This window comes from Haemorhous mexicanus, chromosome 1 (assembly GCF_027477595.1).
Source record: "Haemorhous mexicanus isolate bHaeMex1 chromosome 1, bHaeMex1.pri, whole genome shotgun sequence".
Classification (NCBI taxonomy): Eukaryota; Metazoa; Chordata; class Aves; order Passeriformes; family Fringillidae; genus Haemorhous; species Haemorhous mexicanus.
Window position 1 is genome coordinate 24862261 of NC_082341.1, and position 12319 is coordinate 24874579.

Sequence of the window (12319 nt, forward strand, 5' to 3'; positions counted from 1 at the left end):
GTCTGTGGGAAAACTTTTTTGTTAGATGTAAACCTGGTGATGGATATCTTTTTTCTTAGTCATTTTTCACACTCTTTAAAACTGAACAAAAGACAACTATTTTAGAGCATAGAACACACACTGATGGAAGATTCCTAATTTTTGTCTCAAAATGAATACCCTTCTAATTAAAAAGAGTAAGGAAATGGCTAAGGTGATGCACTGATTTTAGGTACTGTGTAACCTCTCAACCACTGCAACATTAAGCATAAGCAGATCATGCTTCCAGTGTTTCTCCCTCCTGCTGAACCTAACATGGTATGAATGTTGTTTTTCTCAACTCCATTTCTTAAAATTTAAAATAAAAAGCCCTTTCTTGCATCAGACTTCTTAAAAAACAAAGACACAGACAAGTATTTAAAACATTTTATTATAAAACTATTTCAACCTCTACGTCCAAGTAAAAGACATAAAACTACAGCTCTGCTTTCATAATAAAAAGTCAGTGAATGCTGGAAAAGGTGCTGTATTTTCTAGGTAGATAGCCTAGACACTACACAGATTTCATGTGTGTTCCTTAAGTGCTTCACAACCTCTGCCTGCACCATGAATGTTCCACAGCTTTGCTCTGCAAGCAGCATCACAAACATTTTTGCAGCACATATGTGCCTCTGCTGCTTTGAAACAAAAATTGCTAACTGAAGCAGCTGCAGCTCTGTTACAAGTGTACCATCAGATCATAACTCAGGTTCAAGCATTACTGGATGCAGACAGAAAGGTATAAATTGTGTGTACTTGACAACAATGACTATTTTGGTATGTGTTTATGACCTTGTATTCCATTCAAAAATCAACAAATACTCAATTACTTTATGATGGCAAAAGCAGCTTTTTTACACCTGTATATTCTAGACAAAGGTATTTCCTTTTCATTAGCCATATCATTTACTGAGCTGAGCTCAGATGCATGATCTGGTGACTTTTGGTGACTGCAGCTTATTCACCAGGATAAAAACAGCCTCGATGCAGTACTAAGATCATAATGCTCAGCAGTTATCATTAATATATCTAACATTAATTTTTTAAATAAATGAGGCATATCAAAATATATTTTATTTTCAATGAGAAATATATCTCAACAGGACTTCAAAAATGCAAAGGTAGTTTCCTATTAAAAACCATTTTAGATTCACAGTGGAATATGGAGTCATTTTCTGCCCTACAAATAAAAATCTCTAATAGACAACTGTCATACTGAGCAGGATGTTTTACTGTATTTGTAATTTTTTGCAAAGGATCACATAGGCAGAAGATAATATGATAATTAGTAAAAAAGAAAAATTCAAGTAATATTCTACAGCCCTGATGAACTTTTGACTGGCCAGCTGGGCAACATCCAATAGTTTAGCATCTGTTAAAGTCTACCTTGCTTACAAAAGTGAAAATACAAAGAAGATGGGCAAGGAAGCAGCTTACTGAGAATAAAACCTTTTCTGAACAACTCTCTCCCACTGGCAGTTTTCCTGCAGGAATTCCCCCTATTTTCCTCTTCATAAAAGCTTTCCTGTAGTTTTCAAGTGCTGTTTACATTTTGAAACATTTCCTAAGCCCTTTCCATTGCAATGAACAGTTCTTAGAATAAATTTTTACAGCTCCAACACCACTCCTGAAAACCTTTCTACAGACCTTCAGTACTAAGCCACAGCTTTCGGGGTACAGATTTCCCATGGACATCTTTAAGCTGACATGGTCCAATATAAATTTGAAAAAGACAATGGGCAAGTTTGACAAATTGAAGTGGTGTTGTGACAGTTTGAAATTGACAATTTGACAATCTGAAAAATACAATTTTGGCTTAGCGTATTGAGCCACTAATCTACCAGCACAACAGAAACAAACCACAAGACTGTGTTTTAAACATGCTGTTCTTCACAACATGCTTATACAACACATATCACCAAAAACTTTCTGTTGAACTTGCAATGTCGGACTTCAGCTCTTGGAAAATCCTAACTGACTTGGCACACAATCTCCAGAATACAGGGACAGAGGCCAGATGCACCCTAACATTACAGCTATTACAACCAAGTAGCTTTCCATTTATTTCCAGTAGTTCTTAAAAATATCCTGATTTTCTTCTTCATTACCTTATGCATAGAAGCCCTATTTGGCTGATTTCCCATGAACAGTTTAACATAAAATATCTAGCAGTGTGACTCACAGAGCAAGGCATCACTTAAGATGAAGATCACTTAAGAATTATTCCTGAAATAGCTTTTTTTTTTTTAAATGGGACTTCCTTATATATGGCAAACACTTTCTCCCTACCTCCCAGGCTCCCTCTCTTCCAGTCAGGTTGTACTTGAATGCTGTTTGTATCTTGCTACAAGACTGCCATGTTAAGTAGATATTTTCCAAATATTATAAATACAACTTAAAAGTATGGATGTTTTCTATCTACCTGAGAAGTTCTGTAATAAGATAAACTGCTGATAACTATTCTAACAGAAAAATATGCATCAGCATAACTCGTTTATCAGTCAGTATTAAGAATTCAAGCATTAAACAGGATTTCAAAATTGCACACCCCTACCACACCAAGTCTTTGATCATAGTAAAAAAATAGCTTGATTTTTCTCTATACACAGCTCGTCTTTAAAGACATATGTGCTTCTATTTTCCTCATCCTGAAGTCCACAGCAAGGTTTCAGATTCAGTGCATACAGCCTAGATTTATGATACTCTTATCTTCTTTTTCTTCTGCTAGTCCTGAAACTTGCTTGTTTGAAGGTAGATGAATACTTCCAAATGCTGTTGTTGAAGCCAGCTTGATCCCCTGGGATGTCTCGATATCAACTTCTCTTCAGGAAGCTGCACTCTGCTTTGCCATATTCTTTGGGCCTTTACTTGGGACACACCAGTCATCCGCCTCTGAGCTAGCCTGGTAATGCTTGGAAGCTGATTTGTTAAAAACTGGGAGTTTTTCTATTGATTCTGTTGATAAGGCCTAAAAGTCAAGAAGGAACAGGTTAATATCTCTCAATAATGTCACTCAGCAAAAATTCATTCAGCATGCCTAAAGTGTTAAGCCAGTGACACTACAAAATGAAGTTATTCGCACAGATGTTTCTGCAATAGATGTGGTAGTTTATGTGCTTCAGTATCTATGATTGGTTTGGGTAATTTGGTAGGACAACTGGAGTAACAACTCATCCTATTTATGCATTTTTCATAAGCCTTAAGCATTAGCCTCTAACATGTTTTCAAGACAGTCCAGGAAGGTGTGGAAAAGGAATTTGATTTGCAAAATTCAAGTGAAGATTTTCAATAGAAGTGTTACATATATATATATAGCTGAACTGTCTCTTACTTTCCTACCTCTGCTCTGATTGTGCTTCAGTGTTTTCAGTTTAGCAAGAGGAATTCAAAGCAAGTTTTTCCCATGATTAGGCACAGAAAATAGAAAAGAATATGTAGTGTTGTTTGCAGGTTTCTTATAGAAACAGCAGTGCACGTTATATGCCTGGTGTTCAAAATGACTGGTATGTGAATCCCACAGAGGGGCTATGTGGCAGATGTTGAGTAGCACCTTGACTCCTTAAGGATTTCATTTATACAGACTTTCTGGTTTTCAGAGTAAACAAACCAGATCTGTTGCTCACACCTTTACTTCACTCTCTTCGAGTACTTGGTATTTCATGAACAAGCAGATAACACCTTAACACAATCTGAAACCCAACAGGGCTCTCACTAGTAGTTGTTCAAGTAGACTGGTCAAAGCCAAGTGACTTTTTTGATACCAGTAAAAACCAGCTACTAAATCTGTCATTTCTCAAGAAAAAACAAGAGCTACTCATGAGCAGAGAATCTGTTTACCTTAAAATGGTAGCAAGTAGTTATCCCACTGCATTAATGGTAGTAATCTTTCATTTAACTAAATTTAAATACATACCTTCAAGTAGATGATAGCATCCGTTCCATAGCCACATATGGAGTAAAGATTTAGATCTCCTTGAAAGTACTTAGCATACAGACGAGAAATTGGCAAGCCATACCCAAAGCCAGCCTAAAAATAAAGTGCAATATAAAATGAATTATTTTTTACTAGCACTAATAGCTTCAAGTTAAATAGCTGGAAAGTCTTTAGAGATTTTTAAACTGTTAAAAAAATCTTTGAATTTCCTCTTCTCTTAGAAGAAAACCTAAATCTCTAATCAGTTTCACAGAGAATGCCGAAGCTGACCATTAAAAACCCAAAGTCACAAGAAAAAAGGATCTCCATGGAAGAGGGAGGGTCTATATATATGTCTCACTTTTGCACATTAAATTTCAGTATTTTTCTCTCCCTTGTTATTGCTAGCACAGCTTGATTAGTAAAAGAAACTTTCTACTGGGAGATAAACATAATAATCTAAAAGACTGTTCCAGTTGTGCTTCCCTCCAGAAAGACTCCATGATCTACTGCAAATTTGAGGACTGACTGGAGAGTGAAGACGAAGTAAATAAGTGTCATTGGAATGCAGGAAGAAAAAAAAAAAAAGAGGGGGTTAGATACAGGTTGTAATGTTCTTCCATATGCCTTTAAAAGTATGTTTTTGTCCACTAAGCTAAATACTAAAATTCTATTTCAGAAAGTGTAAATTCATACTTATGGGGCACAGTAAATCTTTGAATACCCCACAGAACAGCAGGATGGACACAGTGCTTCATTATTAACCCACCAAAACTTGCAACAACAAAATTGCAACATGAGTATTGAAAGTAGCTTACAAGAGGGGTATTTCGAGAATCATCCACATTTGGCCTTGGTGCAGTGGAATACATGTAGCTAAACAGCCGCTCAATTTTCCTCACAGGAACACCACCGCCTCGGTCTGAGATCTGATTTGAGAGAGAACAAAGTTAATAACAAGCATGCACTAAGAATGGTATTTAAAATGCTGTTATTTGAACACACCTTTCCAACAGTCATAAATGCAAAGACTAGTTTTGCAGCACATTATTTTCCAACTAGATAATTGTGCTACATGGAGGCTCATATCATAAAGAGAATGCTCTTGTGCTCATGCACAGTGTCTTCCACCCATTCTCAGAGGCCAGATCTTTTAACAGAACAGCTATGCATGTATAATAACAAACATTACAGTAAGTCCATTGTAGTAGGCCAACAAAATACCTTGATTGCCAGGTCTTCTTTCCCTAGAACAACTATCACTTCAACTGGAGAAAGGGTAGGACTGTTTTCTTGGAATTCAACAGTTGCTCTCATTGAATTCTAAGGAAAAGAAGGTTACCATGATCAGAGGTTGTTGAATCCATGCACTTCAAACCATATCCTTTTTACACAGAGGCAAAATTATCCTCTACTCCTATCAATGCCTGGTTTCCAAGGGACACACTTAGCATTTTGGCATAATGGGAGCAGATTTATCATCACTTAAGGTACGAGACAAGGTCTCACAATTTAAAGCATCTAAGCATAGCTGAGACTCTTCTGAGTGAAAGATTACAACATTCTTGCCCAACATTAACTCAGGCACTGTAAATTAAATAATATAACTCCCTTAAAGTCAACAGGTTTCTGGAGAAGAGCAAAGTTCACCAGTTGCTAAAGGTTGCCAGATTTCTGTATGTCATGTTGGCAGCACTGAAGTTCAGCTGCACTCACTACTCCTTAAACACCTTGTCCACTCCACAGAAAAGGCAGCAGGGCAAACCTGCAGATGTAATCTCTAAAAGCAGAAGGCTACTGGTGGCCACAATCCCACATCCCACTTTACTCTCTCAGTCTATACTAACATACCTTAAAGAGCTCAAAAAGCATGTGAAAAAGATGAGATGGAACATATACAATGCTAATTGGTTCTCCTGGAGCTTTTCCTAAAGGAAAGGAAAAATAAAAAACACTTAAAAAGGTGATGACATTTTTCTATATGGTACCCAAATTTTACAATGAGCAAGTTGCCAAAACAAACAAAAAACAAATCAAGTTTCATTTTTGGTCTTCCCCTCTCCAAAATTGGCAAACAGCTTTATGCATTCATAACAGTGTTTACATTACAATTGCGACTTGTTTAATAAGTTTCTTTTCAAATAAACAAATTAAAAAATCAAGTATTTATTCCCCTTTATAAATAAAGGATTTCAAACATTAAGCAGACTGCTGTCATCAGACACATGCAGGCAGCTCAGACCAGACCCAGCATTTCAGTCAGCAGCCCCAGTTCTTCACTCCAGATATGGAGGTCCTCTCTAGCAACTTCTCATATTACTTTAGGTACAGGTTTGTCTGACTTTTCTCAAATTTATAAATAGTACCTCAACAATGTTGTGATTAAGATAGACCAACATTTGAATTCTAACATGGGAGGTTAAATGAGGTGCCTATAATAGAAAATGGAAGAGGAACTAGCCCAAGCCAGATCAACTGGTATGTGCACTAAGGTTAAAGAATTAGGAGACTTTTTACTCAGTTTGGGATACCGACAGGCTCTTATCTTACCGTTCACTTGAGTAAGTTTCAGTTCTGGAGATGTCAAGTAATACTGGTCACACAACATCTTGGCACTTTCATAAGCATCTGAAATAATTATTTAAATAAATTATATAAAGCAGAATATCAAAAAATGTAAAAATTCATTCTAATGCATGGTAGAATACAGCTTTTAATCACCTTAGCTGCTAAGGTGTTAGACAGTCTAAGACTGGAACGTGTCTCAAGGGAATGATAAAATTGCATCCACTGTGTACAGTAAAAATTGAGAACAATGGGCAATTACAGAAGCATGAACAAATCTTTGTACAGTTTAATAATTGCATGGAACTCATACATCTGTTATCTACCAATTGGTAAAGCCATTCTCAACACCTCAGACAACTTCTACTTCATCTGGCACTTGCTAGGACTTACTCCTACATGTTTTTTTCCCGCTACTTTGTATTTTAAGTTCTATCCTCTAAAAGCTCATGCTTTGATAAGACTGCTTTCAGCTATTTCAATTAAAGCCAGTCAGCATCCTCTACAACTGAAGCTGGTTATCCAAATCTCTTGCAATCAGACACAGATACTGATCAGGAAAAGAAACATTAAAGCTCTGAGAATACGCACCATTCACTACTTCAACCACATCACAGCAAGGATCAATACTTCCAATGTGCCTTGGGTGCCCCGAGCCAGATTTATCATCAAAAAGAAGAGCTGTTTGACATGAGAACAATACAACATTTAATCCCAAATACTGTGTTATTAAAAAAAAAAGCCCCAAAATTGAGACTAATGCAGTGTGATCACAACATATTATTACATAAGATACTGAATGCTGCTTATGCCTCTTATAAGTTAAAATGCTATCTACTGTCAGCAAACTATGGTGGCTTTTCTGTAGCTCACATCTAAAGGTTTTTCAGACATAAAGAACAATATCCCTACATATTCCACAAATGAGTTAATTCAATTGTTCTGTAGTCTAGAAAACAAGTTTTCCCATTACTTTCTTAAGTGATAGATTCAGTTTCTAACTTTTCAGTGTCACACAAAATCATGTAAAGCAGTTCCCCAGCAGTTTTAAGAAGTGTTTACATTAACACATTACTCATTAGGTTGAAGTTTCTTCTCAGGTAAAAATTTCTACTTACTGTGCTGGTTCATTAGCATCCGAGTGGAAATACGGCTCATGTAAAAACGATCCAAAAAATACTGGATGTTTTGATTGGTGACAGGATCTACTTTAAAAGTGTCTTTGTATTCAATTACTCCTTGTGCCATTGTAGGAACCACATCATGATGTCTGTTTCGGACTCTAATTAGAGTATCTATAAAGCTAGGTTAAAAAAAAAATCTTTTTAGAACATTATTCTCAGACTACATAGAAGCAAGCTTTGTATAATGTAATTATCTAATCTAGCACCAGCACAGATAAGTGCTTAACAGCCTTAATACTAAAATACTGTGTGTTTTTTTTTACTCTTTCAAAAGTAATTCCTCCTTGACCTAACACAGAAGTATTTGGCATTTTTAAAACAAAAGGTATAATGTGCCATATCAAATTCACCCCATTTACTCATTTATTTGAGCAGAGGAAAATGCAAGGGAAGGAAAAAGATCCCAAGCTGACATCTTGGAAGAGAGCAGAGATATGACTGCACAGATAATGTTTTTCTGTATTTCTCTGTCATGACAGTACAAGGGGCAATATGACCTTGAAATTAGGCAGTGATAGGTCATATTTATTTGCAGTACTGCTAGACGTGGTCAGCATGTTCTATGTTCAGCTCTTCCCGCTAGATTATCAAATTCAGCTCATCATGGCTGTTAGTCTAAAGTGAATATACTGTGAAGAGTAGAATGTGAACTAAAAAGTTCAAAGAAAAACATGAAAAGCTTACTCAGATAAGACTTTTTGGTCATCTGGGCTTTTCTGATGGAATTCAATCAACTCCTTTAGGCTTTGGATGTACCTATTGAAAAAGAAGAAAAATATATGCTATTGATTTGATTTTTATTAATCTAGCAATATCAAAAATACTTTGTTTTGTGCACATCATTAGTCCTAACAAGTCATCAAGGAGCTTTAAGTGCCTTTGAAATATTCAAGTTACAACCAACAATGAAATGACAGATGGACATTTCTTGGCTGCCTGAACTCCAGAAGTTTTCAGTCCTTTCTTGTGCCTGCCACCAGAAAGGAATCTAAGCCCTCACTTAAGGTACATAGGATCCCCTTGTAATTCTTTAGAAGAGATGTATTTCAGAAGAAGATCCAGATGACAATGCCATTTAGGAATCCACTTAAGCAAAATTTTTCCAAATCTGATCAGCTTTGGCAGAAGCTAAGTAGCTGAGCCGCTTGCACTAACATCTGACAGCCTTGACGCATACAGCAAAGGCACAACAGTTTGCTATATTAAGAAGAGTTTCTAGATCTGACTCTAATATTTCTGCTCTTTATGTCAGCCATCCTGGCAAATGCTGCAACTGTGCCAGTAAGCAAGGTTAAATCAGATTTAACCACTGTGTCAACTGCAGAGATTATGTTAATTGAATTTCAAACACTTGCTGCACAGGTCAAGACAACAGACTTTGGCATAGAAGCTCTGATAATAACTCTCTCAAAACAAGTACATAGCCTGCTTTCCCCTTTCGTGTGGGTCTCAAGGTCTGTAATACTGTGCGGAAACAGAACATGTTTTCTTTTCTCCCTTCTCTATTAGCTATTTCAAACTGTCAACACCCCACCCCCCACACCTATTTAAAGGCAACAATATAATCATATGGGTTTTCAATTAATTTTAGTATGCTGGAAAAGGAAAGTGTGTAACAGCTTGCAACTCAGATTTCATGAAGGACCTGTATTTCGTTATACTTTCTACTATTCAAGAAAGTTTGTAACAACAAAACTCTGAAAGCTGTGTGACTTTGCATGCTGAATTCAAGCAGTTCATACTTACCAGCTTCTTACTAATTTTACTGATGGAGTGCTTAGTAATTTATCAGGAAGAAGATCAATTTCTTTCAAGATGTTTGCAAACCTCACAGGAAGTTCTTGTCGCAAAAATGCAAAAGAAGTTCTCTCACATCCATTAGTCGAGCCTATGAATTAATCCAAAACACAGTTTTTGTTTAAGGAAGTTTCAAGACACAAATACAGATTGCTGACTTCCCATAAACTTCAGGACTCTATTTCTCTGCAATCATTAGGCTTATACTGGCCGGCTCACCTAAGTGTTAGGCGTTATATGTTTATACAGAACGCTGTTTACATGACAGTAAGACACAGCGTGTTCCAGGACGGAATACTTGTACAGCTCCCATTTAGACATGAGACTTAATTGTAATCCCCTGAGAAGCACTCGGGTCTCTGTAAACAGGAGGTTGTTCGGGGTGACGTCGTGTAGTATCGTGTGCGCGCAGCCGCCAGCGCTGCCAGAGCGATAATGGAATCTGGGAACTGCGCGTTCGCTCCGCCTGACGGCTCCTCCCGCTCCGTGTGCGCGGAGCGCCAACACGCCCCGCAGCCCATGTCCCTCTCAGCGCCCGCACCCTAAACACCGCCGAATTAGGGTTGTAGCGCATCTTCAGCTCTGATGGCGGCACCCACAGGTCTCCAGCCCCTGGCACCTGGCCGGCGAGTAACTGCGGCCGGGGGTTCCCCCCCGAGACGACCTCTCCGTTGCCGCCACCACCCCGGGGCTGGGAATAGCCGGCGGGCCCGCCCCCATCCTCCGCCCGGTGCTTGGCAGCCGAGCCGGGGGCTGGCAGCGACTTCAGCGCTGGCTGAGCGCGGATCCCTCCGGGCGGGGATCGCCGCCTCCTCTGTCCCGCAGAACGCCGCTCCCGCACCCACCCCCCCCCCCCCCCCCCCCCGCGGCAGCCCCCGGGCTCGCTCCTCCATGCGGAAACGAGCCTCCGAGCCTCGGACCTGGGCTACCCCCCCAGCCCCAACCTTCTCCCGCTGCTCCCGGCTCTCACCGAAGTCCAACAACTGCTTGATGGAGAGCGGGGAGGGGGAGAAACGGGAAAACTGCTCCACCTCCTGTGGCAACCGGCTGCCGGCGCTGGCCCCTGCCAGCGGGGCGGCGCTGCGGAGGGCGATCCGGGCGGCCTTCATCGCTGCCGGGCCGGCGGGTGCGCGGCAGGTAAGCGATCGCGGAGAGAGCGAGTGATCCGCGGGCTCCGGGACTGTCACCGTCCCCTCGCCACTGGCGGGCGGCCTCACGTGGCGCCTCTATTTACAATCGCGGGGAGGCGGGGCTCCGGCAGGCCGCGCCCCCTCCCCGGGCCCCGCGTGACAGCGCTGGCGGCGTTCCCCGCGCCCGGCCCGGCCCGGTGGGCGCCTCGCCAGCGGCACGGGAAGCGCCAGGGGTGCTGGGCCGGGGGGCAGCCTCGGGGGCAGGGCACACGGAGCGGCGGGTGTTGCTGCTGCGCCGCCCGCGGTGACCTTGTGCACCGGGCAGGGGCCGGGCGAGGCTGGCAGGGTGCCTTGCCCAGCTGCGGGGGCGCCGTGCTGCTGCCGCCCCTCAGGGGCCGCGGGGGCTCCGGCCCTGTGCGGGCTGTACACAGGCACCCGGTGGGCAAGCGGGGGCAAGCGGTGGCAAGCGGTGCACGGCGCCATGGCCCGGCCTGAGGGGCGCAGTGGTGCCCGGGTCAGTTGTGTGTTCGGACTCATACGGGGGATGCTGGCAGGGCTGACACTGACGGGGTAGCTCCAGGGTCGGCGCAGAGGCTGGCCGACTGCGTGAAAGGCAAAGGGAGCAAAATCAGATCCCAGCCGCAGGCTGTCGACATGTAGGTCATGGCTGTGACCTGGTTAATAGTGACCAAATAGCCGAGGACAGCTGTGCTGGTGACGCACTGGCCCCAGATCAGCGTGTGGCCTCTATTTACTGTCACTAGAGCTGACCTAAGGAGGGGCTGACGCAGGGCCCTCGGGGACCGCTCATCTCCCAGGCTCACAGTCGAGCTGGGAAAAGCCCCCGCACCTTTCCTCTTTGCTGGGGCAGGAGCTTGGATCTCCAGTGCTGCCTGGCCTTTTCCCAGCACGCCCAGTCCACTTCACCTAGGGCAGGGTTTGCATAAGGCATTGAAGAATGGAATTAATGTCAGCGGAGGGCTCTCTGACATGCAAAAACCTTGTCTGTGACAGCAGGAGCATGTGGCAGTAAAATAATACAAAATAATTGTGCACTAATATTTGCATATAACTCTCCAGTCGAATTTTATATGCATATATTTACACACACAAACATGTAAACTCTTTTTTGAAGGGAAGGAAGATCAAATTCCTCACAAGAAAGCTGTGCACATAGTTTAATTGACAGAGGAAAATACTTTAGCTTGTCATTAGACTGTTTTTTTTAACCTTATCTCATTTTTGTCTTCCTAGTGTATCTGTTTTCCCTACTTATGGTTCTACTCCTGCTGTACTTTATGTTTTATTATTTTATTGCTCCCTGTTTTATTATTTTATTGGGAGAGTTATTCTGTTATTTTTCCATGAGATATATATTCTAGTTTACCACAGTGATCGAATGTTGGCTTATGAAATGTGAAATGAAGCAAAATTTAGACATCAAATAGCAGCAAATGTAATGACTTTGATTTTTCCTGTTCTTTCCAGAAGTTAAAAATTCAAGAATTTGAGATTTGCTTTTGACTGTTTAAACTTGGTTTGACTGCAAGTTGCAGATGAGTCACAGAAATGAAAATATCATACAAATTTGTTTAAACCATGAAACACGTAGGATAACTTTTGTTTAGTTCCACTTTCTTCCTTGAGCCAAAGATCGGTGACAAGCAGGAACCTCAAAATTAACTCTTTGCAATAAAATCTGGATCAGGAAG

General features: G+C 41.1%; 1 protein-coding gene across 1 annotated transcript; it reads right to left on the reverse strand.

Moving 5' to 3' along the window:
* Window positions 1–391: 391 nt before the first annotated feature.
* On the reverse strand, window positions 392–10690 carry PDK4 (pyruvate dehydrogenase kinase 4). The gene is made up of 11 exons (XM_059843453.1): window positions 10448–10690; window positions 9427–9568; window positions 8365–8436; window positions 7615–7799; window positions 7088–7177; window positions 6482–6559; window positions 5783–5859; window positions 5156–5254; window positions 4750–4860; window positions 3932–4045; window positions 392–2986 (listed from the first exon to the last, which is right to left on the reverse strand). The coding sequence occupies exons 1-11, from the start codon at window positions 10584–10586 to the stop codon at window positions 2843–2845; spliced, it is 1251 nt and encodes a 416-aa protein (XP_059699436.1). The 5' UTR covers window positions 10587–10690; the 3' UTR covers window positions 392–2842.
* Window positions 10691–12319: the final 1629 nt, after the last annotated feature.